Source organism: Labrus mixtus, chromosome 3, assembly GCF_963584025.1.
Source record: "Labrus mixtus chromosome 3, fLabMix1.1, whole genome shotgun sequence".
Classification (NCBI taxonomy): domain Eukaryota; kingdom Metazoa; phylum Chordata; class Actinopteri; order Labriformes; family Labridae; genus Labrus; species Labrus mixtus.
The window spans coordinates 15,199,974-15,214,162 of record NC_083614.1 but is presented as its reverse complement, the minus strand read 5'-3'; the positions used below and the strand labels follow the sequence as shown (position 1 = coordinate 15,214,162).

The window sequence follows — 14,189 nt, the reverse complement described above, 5'->3', positions numbered from 1 at the left end:
GATAAAACCTCATCTCATAAATGCAACATGTATTAAAGTCAGTATTGTTTCATGGATATTTTTGATTGAGTTTTCAACACCTGAAAGTTTTGCTCGATGCTTTTGAATGAAAACCATTTCTTTTTTGATTTGAACATTGAAATAAAATTAAAAATCAAAGTGTTATCACTTGTATGTTAACACAAAGGCATTTCTTATAGTGTTAACGGCTGGATAAAGTTCAAAACATTCAATGATGAATTGTTGGTGTAAAGAGAAAAACTGTGTAAAACGTTACACTATTTTCTCCTTTACTATTTCACAGACAAAAGTAGCCCAATGTCTGTGTTGAGTAAATAAATGCGCTTGAATTAACATGGCTATAACTCTGGGTTGAATAAGGCTTTGTCCACTAGATGGCGTTCACAGAGTGTGAACAGGAAAAGACCGATGCTGCATCACTGCATGTTTGATGTCCATCCGTCTGTGCAGAGTCCTGAATCCTCGAGTCTGTCGGAGTCTTCATCACCAAAAAGACCTAGTTAGCAGAAACTTTGATAGCCTAATGATGAAGAAAAAAGCTAAACAAAAAAGAAAATTGGCGGATGAATATGACAGCTTGTTATTTTCCTAACACTGATACTTAAAACACTTTCAATGTCGACTTTTATAAGAACTGTCAATTCTAGCAATGCAATGCAAACGATATTTTGAGTCAGCCTATAATTGCTTCAAATGAGAAAGCTCTAAACGACTACAGTCAAAGGAAACCTGAATTGTGTCAAACCCTCAAGTATTGATATTGTTACTAATAATTTGCATATTATATTTCACGTTATGTCACCCCGTTTCTTGGTCTTCAGAGGACCCTTTATTTAGTTTGGTTCTACTTAAGACAATTTCTTCAGCGTTGAGATTGGAACGTGTTGATACATAACATGGACTTCATTAGTTGAGAAATAATTTATTGTGAAACGATACCACGAGTAAGATAGCAATTTGTTTTTTAAGCGATTCAAAATCTGACAATCCTTTTTCATCCATGTAGAGGCTATCCATCGATCTATCGATAATTCCGGCCTCTCAAGGTGTACTTTACTTCCTGAGCACTATAAGCAGTTTTCTAATGGAAAAAAACAACAACTTTCATGTGCGTTTCTGGTCACTTTCTTCAACTTTGGAGGAGAGAGATAGAGCGAGAGAGCTAGAGAGAGAGAGAGAGAGAGAGAGAGAGAGAGACAGTGAGGGAGAGAGAGAGAAATAGATGGGAGGGGGAGAGAGAGGTAACCGGCACCTGCACATGGAGGGACTTTCTTTCTCTCTCTCTCTTGTTCCTGTTTACTCCTAATATAGAATAAATGATAGACCAATAGACCTACTCAATAACAGTGACTCAGGGAGGTCGCGCTGCTTTTTTGCTCCGGACATGAAGTTGCAGCAGAACTGAGAGGAACCGGTAACTGAGGACCAGGATACTTTTCTATCGTCTTAAAGCTCGAGTTAAACAGGTATGGGCTTCTTGAAATCTTATAACTGTCATTTAAAACGCTAGGTTAGGTCTGCTCCAAAACTTTCTTCACAACATAACGACTTTAAAAAAAAAAAAAAAAAAACTTTAGTCAAAACATTTCAGTGTTTCCTTAGAGTAGCCGTTTTGGAACGATTAGCATTGTTTTTATTTTTGATAAAACTTGATAAAAATGTAATCTTTAGATTTTTTAAAGGGATTTTCAGAACTTTAATTAGCCGATTTATTTGCTGGTTGGTCACAAACTTCATTAATTCGTTTACTGTACATTACGTTTCACATAGGCCTATCCATTTGAATGAAAACACACATGTATGTTTACCTGCCTTTTATTTACACTATGAAAATATTATAGTATATTATTTAGCAAATGTTTTAGAAAAATAAAACAACTAGTAAACTCTAGTTTAAAAGGTGCTTAATTAAAAAAAATCGGCTATTTTATTGTTATGACCTCCTTCAAACTCTGCCCAGTCATATTAGGTCAATATTTCAGCTGCGTCCTGCTTATCAGTAAATAGTTCTTATTAAAGGATTTCCATCGTTGCAGATATGGATCAGAGGGCAGTGTGTGCCGGATGCCACCGGCTGATCTCAGACAGATTCCTGCTCAGAGTCTCTGACGGCCTCTGGCACGAGGAGTGTGTGCGGTGCGCCGCGTGCGGGGACGCGCTCGCAAACTCCTGCTTTCTGCGGGACCATAAACTTTACTGCAAAAGGGACTATGCTGAGTGAGTAACGGACTCGATTTATAAGTTATTGTTTTGTCCGTCCTGATGTTACAGCTGAAATCACAAAACACACAAATAGGTAAATCATTTTTGACTTCATCAGAGTGAAGAGTCTTTACCGTTGAAGTAGATGTGATTTTACATGGTAATGTAGGCCTAATTGAATTGAACTAGTTTAAGATTGTTTCATTTTAATTACTGTTTATTAGGACAATTGCTGATAATGTTGTTACATTCAAATCAGTCCATGTCTTTTTTTCTTGTCTTGTCATCATGCTGTGTTAGCTCTGGCACATTTGCAAAGTACAGTAGCTACTCCCCATACTTTATTGTGCATTGGCGAAACATCTTACTTTGTCAAACAATGCCCTTTTATTTAGTTATATACTACTTGTTGGTCGCTTGACATATTTTTAAATAATTGTATTCTATTTATTTGGCTCAGGGGTCCTAAAGGTTATTTTGTGTTATTACAGTAAGATAATTTTCACAACAGAACCCTTGTCCAGATTTGACCTTGACTAAGAATGTGTGTGTGTGTGTGTGTGTGTGTGTGTGTGTGTGTGTGTGAGAGAGAGTGTGTGTGTGTGTGTGTGTGTGTGTGTGTGTGCGCGCGCGCACCTATGTGTGAGAGCAGAGTGAGGAAACATGGGATTTCTTGATATAGTTCTTTTCATACAAATTTGCATATGTACTTCTGGGTGTAATTTATAGTTTATGAAAATAGCATTGTGTTATGGTTTTTTGTTCATGTTACAATCTTTTTGCGTATATGGTTTAAGTGACTGCCAGAAAACTTGGCACAGTGTACCAATAGATGAAGGTGACTGTAGGAGGAAGGGGTGGCAAGGGAGCTGGAATGTGAGAACACTACTGCATAGTGGACATCCATACACACGCACATGCACATACACACCTACAAAACAACACAGTCACACCTTCACACACACACATTCAGCACACAACCAGGGGTAGAGCTCAACTGACACATTGTCAAAATGTGTTAAAATTTGGAGGCCCATCGGCGTGGCAACTGCAAGCTGGGGACAACATATGGTCTTGTCGCTGAGAATCCCCCCCTGCCCCCCAACAATCCTACCATCATCACCCATCGCCGCCCACTGCCTCATCCTCTCATTTCTCCTCCAAAACACGCTTTCACCTCAAGAACCAAAGCCATAACCATAACCGCACACCTATAACAGGCAGCAGCTCTCAGTATTTCTGAACAATTTAGGGATGCTCGTTCTGCCAAGACAAAAATGTTACACTTAGTGGTCCAAAATGTTCTCCCTCATCACCACTTTAATAGTCCACAATATCACATCGCCGTAGTGTTTGAGGCCCATGGACCTTTTTGAGCAGAGTTTGCATAAACTGATGACCAATAATCATTTTTCCAAAATAATTAATAATTAATAAAATTAATAAAGAGGATCATCATATAACAGTTAAAACCAAAACATTAATTTCTCATACAACATAAATGTCACACAAAGTGTTTTACATGGACATAAAAGAAAAGAACATGTTATAAATAAAATACTCAATAAAAAAAGGAACTGACAAACTAGCACATTAACACATTAACACAAATCTGTTGATCAAGACTTCACGTTATCGTAATTGGTAAATATAACAGACAGACATATATTTATGGTATAGCATTAATGTTATTTGTCTGTTGTGACACATTTAGGGGGTAAGTGTAACAATTAAAGTAGTATATCAATGTTTTCCAAGTTTTCTGAAACTTATCAGAGGAGCCATGTATCATAAATCAAATTTTTTAGGTTTAATGTGCTGCATCGGATGACTAAACATTTGAACCAGCTTTTAATGGGAAATAAAAATCTGATCAGATTCCCGTAAAAGCACACAATTCAAAGTGCTTAGCATGAGATGAAAGCGCTTGGCCAGATCACAAAGAAGAGATGTGGACTGAGAGGTAATTAGGAGAGAAGAGCCATATGTCAGAAGGTGTGCTGCAACCCTACAACAGAGACAATGCTGCTGGTGTGAACTTATTTTGGAGGGACAGAGCGCTCCATGAGCCCTGGCGTTATGTGCCGTGGCATCTGGATGGCTCGGCTCACAGCAGCCCGCGTGTCGAGCGATGGGACGACGCCCAGCCGACCGTGAGTTATCTGACCTGACCAATTAGCAGGAGGCCGGGTGCCAGAGCTCTGCCTCTGAGCTCTCCCATCTCCACCTTCCCGCTACATCCTGTGAGTAGTTACGGCTCCTTATTACACATGAGCACCACTTTGTCCACCATAAGGGTTTTTAAAAACTGTGCCAGTGTTTCTCTCGCAGTGCAAACTGTGTTCTCCTCCCTTCTTTTCAAAGGTTCCAGGAGGAGTGTGAAGCCAGCTCATAAGTGACGATTATTCCATACTGTGACAACATTTGTCTCCTACCACACGCTGGATCTTCTGCGTGTTTTTCCCATGCGCTTTTGAGGCAGTAGACCACCAAGTTTGGCCAGTTAATGGAAACTCAAAGACAATATTGCCAGAATGTGAATATCCTGAACAAAGGAGTTTAAATTGTCATGAAGGAGGCAAATTTAAAGCAACTCCTGCCCAGTATCTGAGAAAATTAAATGTAAATCAAGTAAAGATAAATTCTTCATATAAACAAACTCAACAACAACAGTGGCAAATATTGTCATTAAGAATGGGCTAAAAAACACAAAACACTGCAGAAGGGCAGACCATCACTTAAAATGTACTCAGACACCTTGGAGCACCCAGTGAAAAAGTTTTGTTTTTTAGTCTTTGTTAAACTTGCACAGACAACAGAGCCTTAGTTATGCTAAATGATGCATCATAAACAGACGTAATCTCTTCCAGTAAAGGATGCAATAGTTCAGATTAGTTGAATTACTGATATTCACATTACTGTGCCTTAAGGGGCGCTGGTGGCGCATTGGTTGGTGCACGCACCCCATGTATGGAGGTTGTAGTCCTCCAAGCGGGCGGCCCAGGTTCGAATCCAACCTGTGGCCCTTTCCCGCATGTCATTCCCCACGCTCTCTCTCCCTGATTTCCCTGATCCTATCTCTTCAATAAGGACACAAAACACCCCAAAATAAATCTTCTAAATCTAAAAAAAAAAAAGAGCGTTTTAAAGTTTTGCAGTGCAGCATCAAAGTTAAAAAGGAGGGAAAAGGCTGTTTGTGGTAGATTGGGTAGTTCACCCTCGCTGAACTAAATCTTGTAATTTAGATAAAGTGATAAAATAATTATAATAATCAAAATGAACACATATTTTGTGATATATACTCGTTTCTTTGGCATAAAAGTTCTCTCAGGCAAAACAGACATATTGGGAAATACCCCTGACATGATTGTCCCTAAAACTCATACAGTTTATTGGCCTGCAGCATACGAATAATATACACACACTGCACTGAACTGAAATGTAACAAAGCACATTACAAATGTCCTGTCTGCCATGTGATGTTTTGGTGTCTTGGATTCAGATTGGCTGAACGGTTCAGTGACTAGTGGACTGGTCATCAGATTGTTCGTCGGATCAGCGGCCTGACTGTCAGTTCACTTGACCCGCAGATCTGTATCTGATACACACTCTGTGTCAGTGTGTGTGTGTGTGTGTGTGTGTGTGTTGAGGGAATGATCCAGGTTAACCTGATCGAGAAACAGGATCTGTGTCTCTGCATGTCCATTGGACCAGCAGTCTGTTTGTAGACTGCTAAAGGTAGGCACAGAGGTCACAGACAATAAGAAAAGAGGGCTTATCTCTGGACTAAATGTGTGTGTTTGTGTCCGAGTGTCTCAAAGTTATCCACCTTAAGAATGGCTGTGAGGAGTGTAGGATTTTGCTGACTTATTTCTCCATAATGATTGTGTCACTAATTGCCATGACTAAATCCAGCGTGACTGAGTGTTCCCGCTCTCCTCGCAGGGTCTCTGAACGCCAATCACACCAACGGAAACTCTGAAATATTAAACACCTCAAGCCGCTCCATAAGTATGGGAGCTACTCTTACCTTTGCATTAACAACGCTCAGGAATACTTGGCATAATAGGATGAACGGGAGAAGGTGCATTATGGAAAAGCGATTCTCGAAACACAAGAACGTTAATGCCCATGGTTTGTTCATCACTGTCATTTAGCATTAGCATCACATTCAGGCATCAAATGAAGTATACTCTGCTGCATCGTAGAGAAATGTTCCGGGTATTTCCTCCGCCATGCTTCCTGTAAAAATGTTTTTTTGATGCATCTTGTGTTGCCACAGGAATGCACATACCACAGACGGTATGTTGGCCATATTAAAGCGCATACCATTGAAGCCGTGGAACAGACGACTCGGACGGGTCAAGCAGCCCGTCTGACCCTCCTGAGCTGCTGGGAATGGGGTTTTAGTGTCTCCTTAGCGACCCCACGGCAACAGGGAGAGGTCTGAGCAATGTTTGTCTTCAGGATGTTGAAGCTTAAGACCTTTGACAGGGACTGTCAACCTGAGTGTTTGCTCTATGTTCAGACAGAGGGTTTGTTAGGTTGTCAATATTGTGCTAAAGTTGTTTTACATAGATTCAAAAAACAAATTAGAATGCGGTATTTTTTTACATGAAGTTAACTTGAAATTTTTAGACAAAATTTGGACAACACTTATCGGTATTATGTGGACTTAAATTCAGTTTAAACTAGAAGTGTTTGGCATAGGGGAGACCTGGGGCAATGCAACGTTGTTTTTACATTTCCTCCATAACTCACAGATTACAAGATAAATGTATGCACTAATGAGGCTATTTCTATATGTTTAACCATTAAGAACAAGACATATTGATTCAATTCAATGAAAGAAGTAAGATTCTCACAATTACCCCACCATATTGGCAAATTTGGTGAAGAAATCCCACTCATTTTCTGTAGGCAGAGAGAGAATGCTGCTGGGCATGTGCAGAGAAAGTGCCATCACTCTAGCTTGTTTCATATTGGAGGAATTGAGTGTGTTATGATTGCCACCTGTTACAATTCAATTGCCTCCAGTATCCCCTGTAAGTGTCACACAATGGGATAAAAAGTATTTTTCTTTTACAAAAATTTTAATTTAGAAATGTAAATTATTTATCAAAATTATTTTACATTTAAGTCTTTCTTACAAAGGAGATGTATACAGTATATATGTAATATCTGCAGGTGACCACATATGTGACCATGTAAGATGAAAACTTAAAGGCCAAGTAAAGGCATTAGTAACTGAGTTAATCAGAATTATATATTCAAAACAAACTTCACATAATTCATTTTATTTTTTTAATTCATTCTAATCTCAAATGTTTTTTATTGCTAGAAAAAGTTTTTATATTGAACAATTTACAATTTATATATATGTCAACTTCCCTAAAAGGCCACAAAAAGTAATTTTAGTTGCAAACAAAAACGCTTTAAAAAAGTCTGTCACTTTGTCATGCCATGGGCTCACTGGTCTAGTGACCCAGTAAGGTCTGAGACAAACACCAGCTCCAGAATGATGACGCATCATCCTGCATGACAGACCCCAAAATGCGGTGGTGTCAGCCAGCGGACAATGGTCCTGCTGCTCGGGGGCTGGCTCTGCCTTTGTCCCGCTCTGGTTAAGCAGACTTAGGGATAATTCTGCAGATAATTCATGGGACTGGAGGCTCAGCCTCTCCCACCAGGACATCTGATTCCCCCCCCTCTGCCTGGAGCCATGGCCTGGCGAGAGCTTTTCTCCCACCTCCCCAGGAGCACAGCCTCGGACACGGCAGCCGGAGCCACGGCAACAGTCTCTGAGGCTAAGCCCACCAGTCCCGGTTGCCAGGCGCTAAGATGCACACCCGCCATGCTGAGGGTATGTGTCTGCATGGCCGGGGTAGGGGGAGGAGGAGGAGGAGAGGGGAGAAGTCAGGTTGGTAGTTGTTTTGAGTGACAGCTCGACTCAGCAACATTCTCTAAGTCAACCCAGCTTTTTTTTTCTCATGGAGTATTTCTTACTGAGGAATGAGGGCTCACGTCTCAAACTCTAATGAGCCAGACAAGTGCATTACTCACTGCTATTTACTGACCTCTCACAAATTCTACTTCCTTGTTACCTCCCCACCCTCCTCTCCCTCTCTGCAGTCTGTTTGCAGTGCGCTGTGGGGGCTGTGCGGAGGCCGTATCTCCCGCAGAGCTGGTGATGCGTGCTGGGGCCGCTGTGTTCCACCTGCGCTGCTTCACCTGCAGCGTTTGTTCCTGCCGCCTGCAGACCGGAGACTGCTGCATCCTTAGAGAGGGACAGCTACTGTGTGCAAGAGACGACTATCACCAGTGTGTGGCCAGCTCGGCCTCCTCGGACACAGGTACAGGTACAGGTGTGTGTGTGTGTGTGTGTTTGTGTGAGTGTGTGAGCACGGTCTTGACATCTTTTTTAAATTGAAATATATCTTTTTCAGTTTAACAATACATCTGTCACAGTTCAAAGGTCAAACTTCAGTTAGGACTAAAGACTCTGAATAAACATATTTGTATTCAGGTGATAAATGTACCATTGTATCTCACTTACACTGAGTTAAGTACACCCTGAGCATAGTTTAATACTCTGGTACTTAACAACAAAAGGGGCAACATTATTGATATATATATAGGGTAAATGTAATTGCCTGGTGTGATGTTAATTAAAACTATTTCTTCTACTACCTAGCCATTCACACATTGAGAAATGTAATGTGGTCCAGAAGCCTTTAGTCACTCTAAGCTGTTAAAAATGAAAGTAGAGTTCAGACATGTCAAGAAGAAATGGCTTTATTAATAAGAAAAATAAAAATAATAAACCAATGGGAGTGTTTGACATGTTCATTTTTTCTTTCTTTTTGTCTTTTTTTTTGTTCTCATATCTGTCCTCTAGGTAAAAGTGATGAAGAAGAAGAGGAGGAGGAGGAAGAGGAATCTGGGAGGATTACAGGCAGACGAGTCAGATCAGAAGATCTGGACAGCAAGCGCCCTAAAAGGCCACGCACAATTCTGACCACTCAACAAAGACGGACCTTTAAAGCCTCCTTTGAGGTCTCATCCAAACCCTGCCGAAAGGTAGAAAAATCTTTAACTGGAGGTCTGGAGCTACTGCAGAGGATAGATAGATAGATAGATAGATAGATAGATAGATAGATAGATACTTTAATGATCCTGAGGGAGAAGAAAATGTAAATAACCTGTGCAAGAATAAGAATAGATACCTATGTACAGTTTAAAAAACACAGTAAAATTAGTCCTGTACATAGACCTACAGCTGTACAGCATGATTTTTGTTAAAAGGTGCAGCAGTGTCTGAAAAGAGGTAGGGCAATTTATACAAGAGTCTGTGCATACTTTAAGTTGCGATTTTGCTAATATATTATTTGTAAAGTATGCATTACAGTGTCAAACTAGAGGATGTGTCTTTAACACAGCTGTGCAGCTGAACACGCAAAAATGCAATAGTATGTGGATACACAAAGCTGAAGACCCTTCCCCACTTCATATTGTATGTCCATGTTAAGACTTTTTGCACATTCAAATTTTCATAGACATTATTTCTCTGAAAAAATTTGATTTTTTTTTCTTCATACATTTGAAATAAAACTCCCACTAAAGCTAGAGGACGTTGTCTTATTAAAATGAGTATATTACACACATTATACAGTATAAAGACTAGCCTTAGAAATGATCATATACAAGAGTATAAAACTTGATTCATTTTAAATGGTGAAGTTGAATAGAGTTGCCAGTTTATTTAGACAAAATAACTAAGAGAAAGTCCAAATGATTGAACATTTAAAAAGTCATACCCTTAATATATTTATATTTCACAAAAATAAAACAATTGTCTTCTTGTATGAGGCAGATTGAGTCAGTCAAATTGGTGATGTAGTACTAACTTCTCAACCTTCAAATGACCTCCTCTCTTACTCTGTTTCTAACCCGCCCCCAATCTTGATCCAAGGTAAGGGAGACCTTGGCAGCAGAGACTGGTCTGAGCGTCCGGGTGGTGCAGGTCTGGTTCCAGAACCAAAGAGCCAAAGTAATACAAAGTACACACTCACATATACACACACACACACACACACACACACACGCACGCGCACACACACACACACACACACACACACACACACACACACACACACACACACACACACACACACACACAGTCATATGCACTACTAATAAAAGGACTCTGTCGGCACTGTGTTTGTATGCCAGCGTGGAAATCAGCCTGGTTATCTGTTCATACAGGAAACTGATGACATCTCACTGGAGATCACAACAGATTAAAGCCCATATTTCCTCACAAAGTGGGCTCATGTGTGGTTTCCCTCCTCCACTGAAAGATGTCCTTTACCTCACTGTTAATACTCTGCAATTCAGTGGACACACTCGTACACGTGGGTGGCAGAAAGACTGTGGAACTGTTTTACAGTCTATGCGTACTTTGTGTGTGTGTGTTTTCAGATGAAGAAACTGGCCAGGAGGCAGCAGCAGCAAGAGCAGCAGCAGACTCAGGAGCAGCACGAGCACCCATTACATAAAACAGGTATTGTACTTTTAAAAACTTTTTTAAGGAGAACTTCAGTACTTAATAATGATATGATATCAAAAAAAATAATTGAATATTCAATTTATAAGATGAAAGATTTTTTTCAATTCTTAAACATAAAAGGTCAGTTTATAGAATCCAAAGAGGCTGAATAGTTCTAACATGTTGACGGTAGCACAGGCCCTTAAAGATCTCTGAAAGCAGATACTGAAACAGGCAACAGGGAAAACCTTCTCCTGTGTCTTGTGCCCCACAGCGCCCTCCCGTGGTGGTTTGACCTCTGAGATGGAGCACCTGGGGTCCTCTTATACTCACATTCAGCAGCAGCAGCAGCAGATGGGACTCACCACACTGGAGCAGCAGGACTATGACATGGACCCCTTCAGACAGGGCTTGACCCCTCCTCAGATGCCAGGGGATCACATGCACCCCTACGGTAAATAAAGACCTCTGTTGAACAGTGATGGAGAATTCCATGTTTTAAGTATTATTCAACAATACTTTTGTGATATGTAAAAATAAAGATTTTAATCATCAGAAGATTAATTGGTTTGAAATGAACAGCAGCATATTTCTTTTTAGCTTGGCTTCCTATGCCCTGACTGGCTGATACATTGGGTGCAGGTGGATAAAATAATGAGGATAAAATCTGACTTATAACATATAACATGATATATTGCATTATGAAGTAGTAAAACAAAACCATGAACAACATCCAGAATCCACTCTTCTTTAATACAGCTGCAAAAGTGGAACATTCAGTATACTTTACAACGGTTGTGGTGATTGCTGGCCCTTTGTTTTGGATTTTAATTTTATTATTAGTTGCACCTACTTCACTTAAGATTTATTTTTGGGCTTTTGGGGCTTTTATTGAAGAGACAGGACAGTGGATAGAGTCGGAAATGAGAGAGAGAGAGAGAGAGAGAGTGGGGAATAATATGCGAGAAAGTAGCCACAGCTCGGGTTCGAACCTGGGCTGCCCGCTTGAGGACTACAGCCTCCGTAGCCCCCTGTTACTATAATTTTTTTTTGTCCATCAGTATTTTCATGTTTAAGGACCTTTACAACTTCTCCAAATTTAATTTTTTTCTTAAAGGAGTTCTGCAGTGTTATGAAGCTCAAAATAGCTGGGTCTTAAAAGTCATGTGAATCAGAGGCTTAGATATTCTGAGACATTTAAAATAATGCAACATAGTAGCACCTTTCAGTGATTCTTAGAATTTTTGGTAAATCACTAAGGCTCGTTTTTTTCTGACTGTAGGATGCTCCCTTTCAGTCCCACAGACAAAATTTTACTCCTGCTTTAACAGTATAAACTTGAACTAGAGTAAAATGTTTGAGGTGCCTCTTTAATCAACTAATGATCGTTTTATAAAGCTCAATTCCCAAGTGATGAAATATGTGTCTTTTTTATAGGTTTTAAGGGTCTATATGGTGACATGGACAGAGACCCTCTCTGTCACGTAGCTGACAGCGACTGCCTCTCTCTGGGGGACTCCTCTCTGCTCACCCCTATCGACCGCCTCTACTCCATGCAGGTATCCTACTTCACCTCCTGAGGGTGGTGAAGATCAGACTCAGTGAGAAGTGTTGCATCCCTCATTTTGCTGAAGGTGTGTGTTTATTTTGCAGCACTCTGTTCTCGTCATGTATCTGCCTGTACTGTGCAGAAGTGGTTGCAAAATGACTGCCAAGGGGACATGGGTACACTGTGATGCCATGCAATATAATGTGTGCACCTCCATGTTAACATGATTACACTACTGCCTCTTACGCTTTATAATCCCACAGACTGTGTACGCACGATACCTCTGACATCTCTCACTATGTTTGAATGTTAGTCATGAGATTATATCTGCATCTACTAATGTAAATAGCTCTTTGGGTGTGTATTTGTATTTATTCCTGCAATGTGTGTATGCTAATAATCTTGAATGAATCATCAGTGATCAATAAATAATGGTTATGATGCAGCGAGTATTTAGTATTGCGTAAATATAAAGAACAAGCTGAGGATGGAGTGTTCATGCTAAGGGTTAAAGCCGGGTCAGTCCATCCTCGGTGCTTATCGGTCCGATCTAGGTGACAGGTCAGCCAGGCATCTTCCCCCTGGCTGTTGGGTGGATCATCAGATTGTAAAACGGCTGGCTGTGACAGCTGTATGGGTCAGTGGCAGGTAAGCATCACAACCGCACCGACATCATCAACGCTCACATTGTGCTCCTCATGGTCAAAGGCCCTTGCTACATTTTTCTGCCTTTTCCTTCCTCCAGTCGTAGCACACAGGAGGGGCGAGGGGGAGACCACCCAGGCTCTGTGCCCAGCTGGAATGCACCGATCCTGGGGAGGGAGGTTGAGAAAACCCTCGAGACAACGGAGGGGCTGAAAGCTGTGTCAGGGGAGAATGCCCAGGGTGACACAGAGATATGAAGCCCCACTGTATGCAGTGCCTCCTTGCCCCAGCCGTGAACCCTCTCCTGGACCCGTCTCATCTTTCCCACTATGAAATCAGACCTTACAGAGCAGAGAGCGCAAGTCAATGGTCAGGAACAATCTAACTGTCTGTCACCGAGGTATGCCACTGCCAACCAGAGCTCAAGAAGTGTGCAGCAGAGTATACAGAGTGTGCTTCTTTTAGTCTGCTTTTTTATGTCTGTATCAACTAAGTGTCTGCTAGAGTGTACATATTAGGAGGAAAATCACTCTTTGTTGTGACCACTGAAGTATTGCAATGTATTTCCTTGTATCTTTTGGAAAGAAAAGCCAGACTGGTCACCTGCGGGGTCTTTCCCCCTCTTGTGTGCGAGTCTGTGCACACTTGGCATGCATACATGGCTGCCATCAGCAGTGGGTGGCATGAAAAAAATTATCAAAGCGTGATCATACGGTCACAGCGGGTAGCAATAACCTCATTATTATTCTGATGGTAGCCAAACAGTTTCCTGTCAACAGTTTGGTTATTTATTGCACCCTTAGTGCCAACCACAGGCCACAAACCCTCTGTCTTTTAACCGCTATAATTGGCTTCATGCTGTTGCAGCGCCAAGACAGATGCACACGCTTTGCTGAAGATACTCCATTAGCCTTTTGCAGCATGTTTTAAGTCTGTAGGTTTTCTTTTGGCAAAGATGCACAGAACAAAAATGATGCACACATTTGAAACTTCACACATTTTATGCAGATACGTTTTCAATTAAAATAGGTAGGCTTTAAATGTTAATTTTCCCAAGTTTTAGTCATATTGCTTATCCATTTAAGTGTCAGTACAGCACATTTAGTACAATATACTCTAGCTATGGTGGGGGTATAGCGAATCGATGTGGGACTCGTGCCCAGTCTGACACATTAAGCTGACACTGATAATAGATCACCTCTTCAACACTCAGTGACAGGACAC

The 14,189-nt window shown here is 40.9% G+C and overlaps 1 protein-coding gene across 1 annotated transcript; it reads left to right on the top strand.

The window, feature by feature from the left end:
• Window positions 1–1,266: 1,266 nt before the first annotated feature.
• On the top strand, window positions 1,267–12,765 carry lmx1a (LIM homeobox transcription factor 1, alpha). The gene is made up of 8 exons (XM_061033171.1): window positions 1,267–1,487; window positions 2,058–2,238; window positions 8,356–8,576; window positions 9,122–9,303; window positions 10,196–10,273; window positions 10,705–10,786; window positions 11,046–11,225; window positions 12,209–12,765. The coding sequence occupies exons 2-8, from the start codon at window positions 2,060–2,062 to the stop codon at window positions 12,349–12,351; spliced, it is 1,065 nt and encodes a 354-aa protein (XP_060889154.1). The 5' UTR covers window positions 1,267–1,487; window positions 2,058–2,059; the 3' UTR covers window positions 12,352–12,765.
• Window positions 12,766–14,189: the final 1,424 nt, after the last annotated feature.

What these genes read in the sequence shown, in the direction of transcription:
- lmx1a (XM_061033171.1), top strand. Translation starts at nt 2,060, where the DNA reads ATGGATCAGAGGGCAGTGTGTGCCGGATGCCACCGGCTGATCTCAGAC. An exon ending in TCCAGAACCAAAGAGCCAAA is followed by an intron (nt 10,274 to 10,704) that starts GTAATACAAAGT and finishes GTGTGTTTTCAG; the next exon opens with ATGAAGAAACTGGCCAGGAG. An exon ending in GCACCCATTACATAAAACAG is followed by an intron (nt 10,787 to 11,045) that starts GTATTGTACTTT and finishes TGTGCCCCACAG; the next exon opens with CGCCCTCCCGTGGTGGTTTG.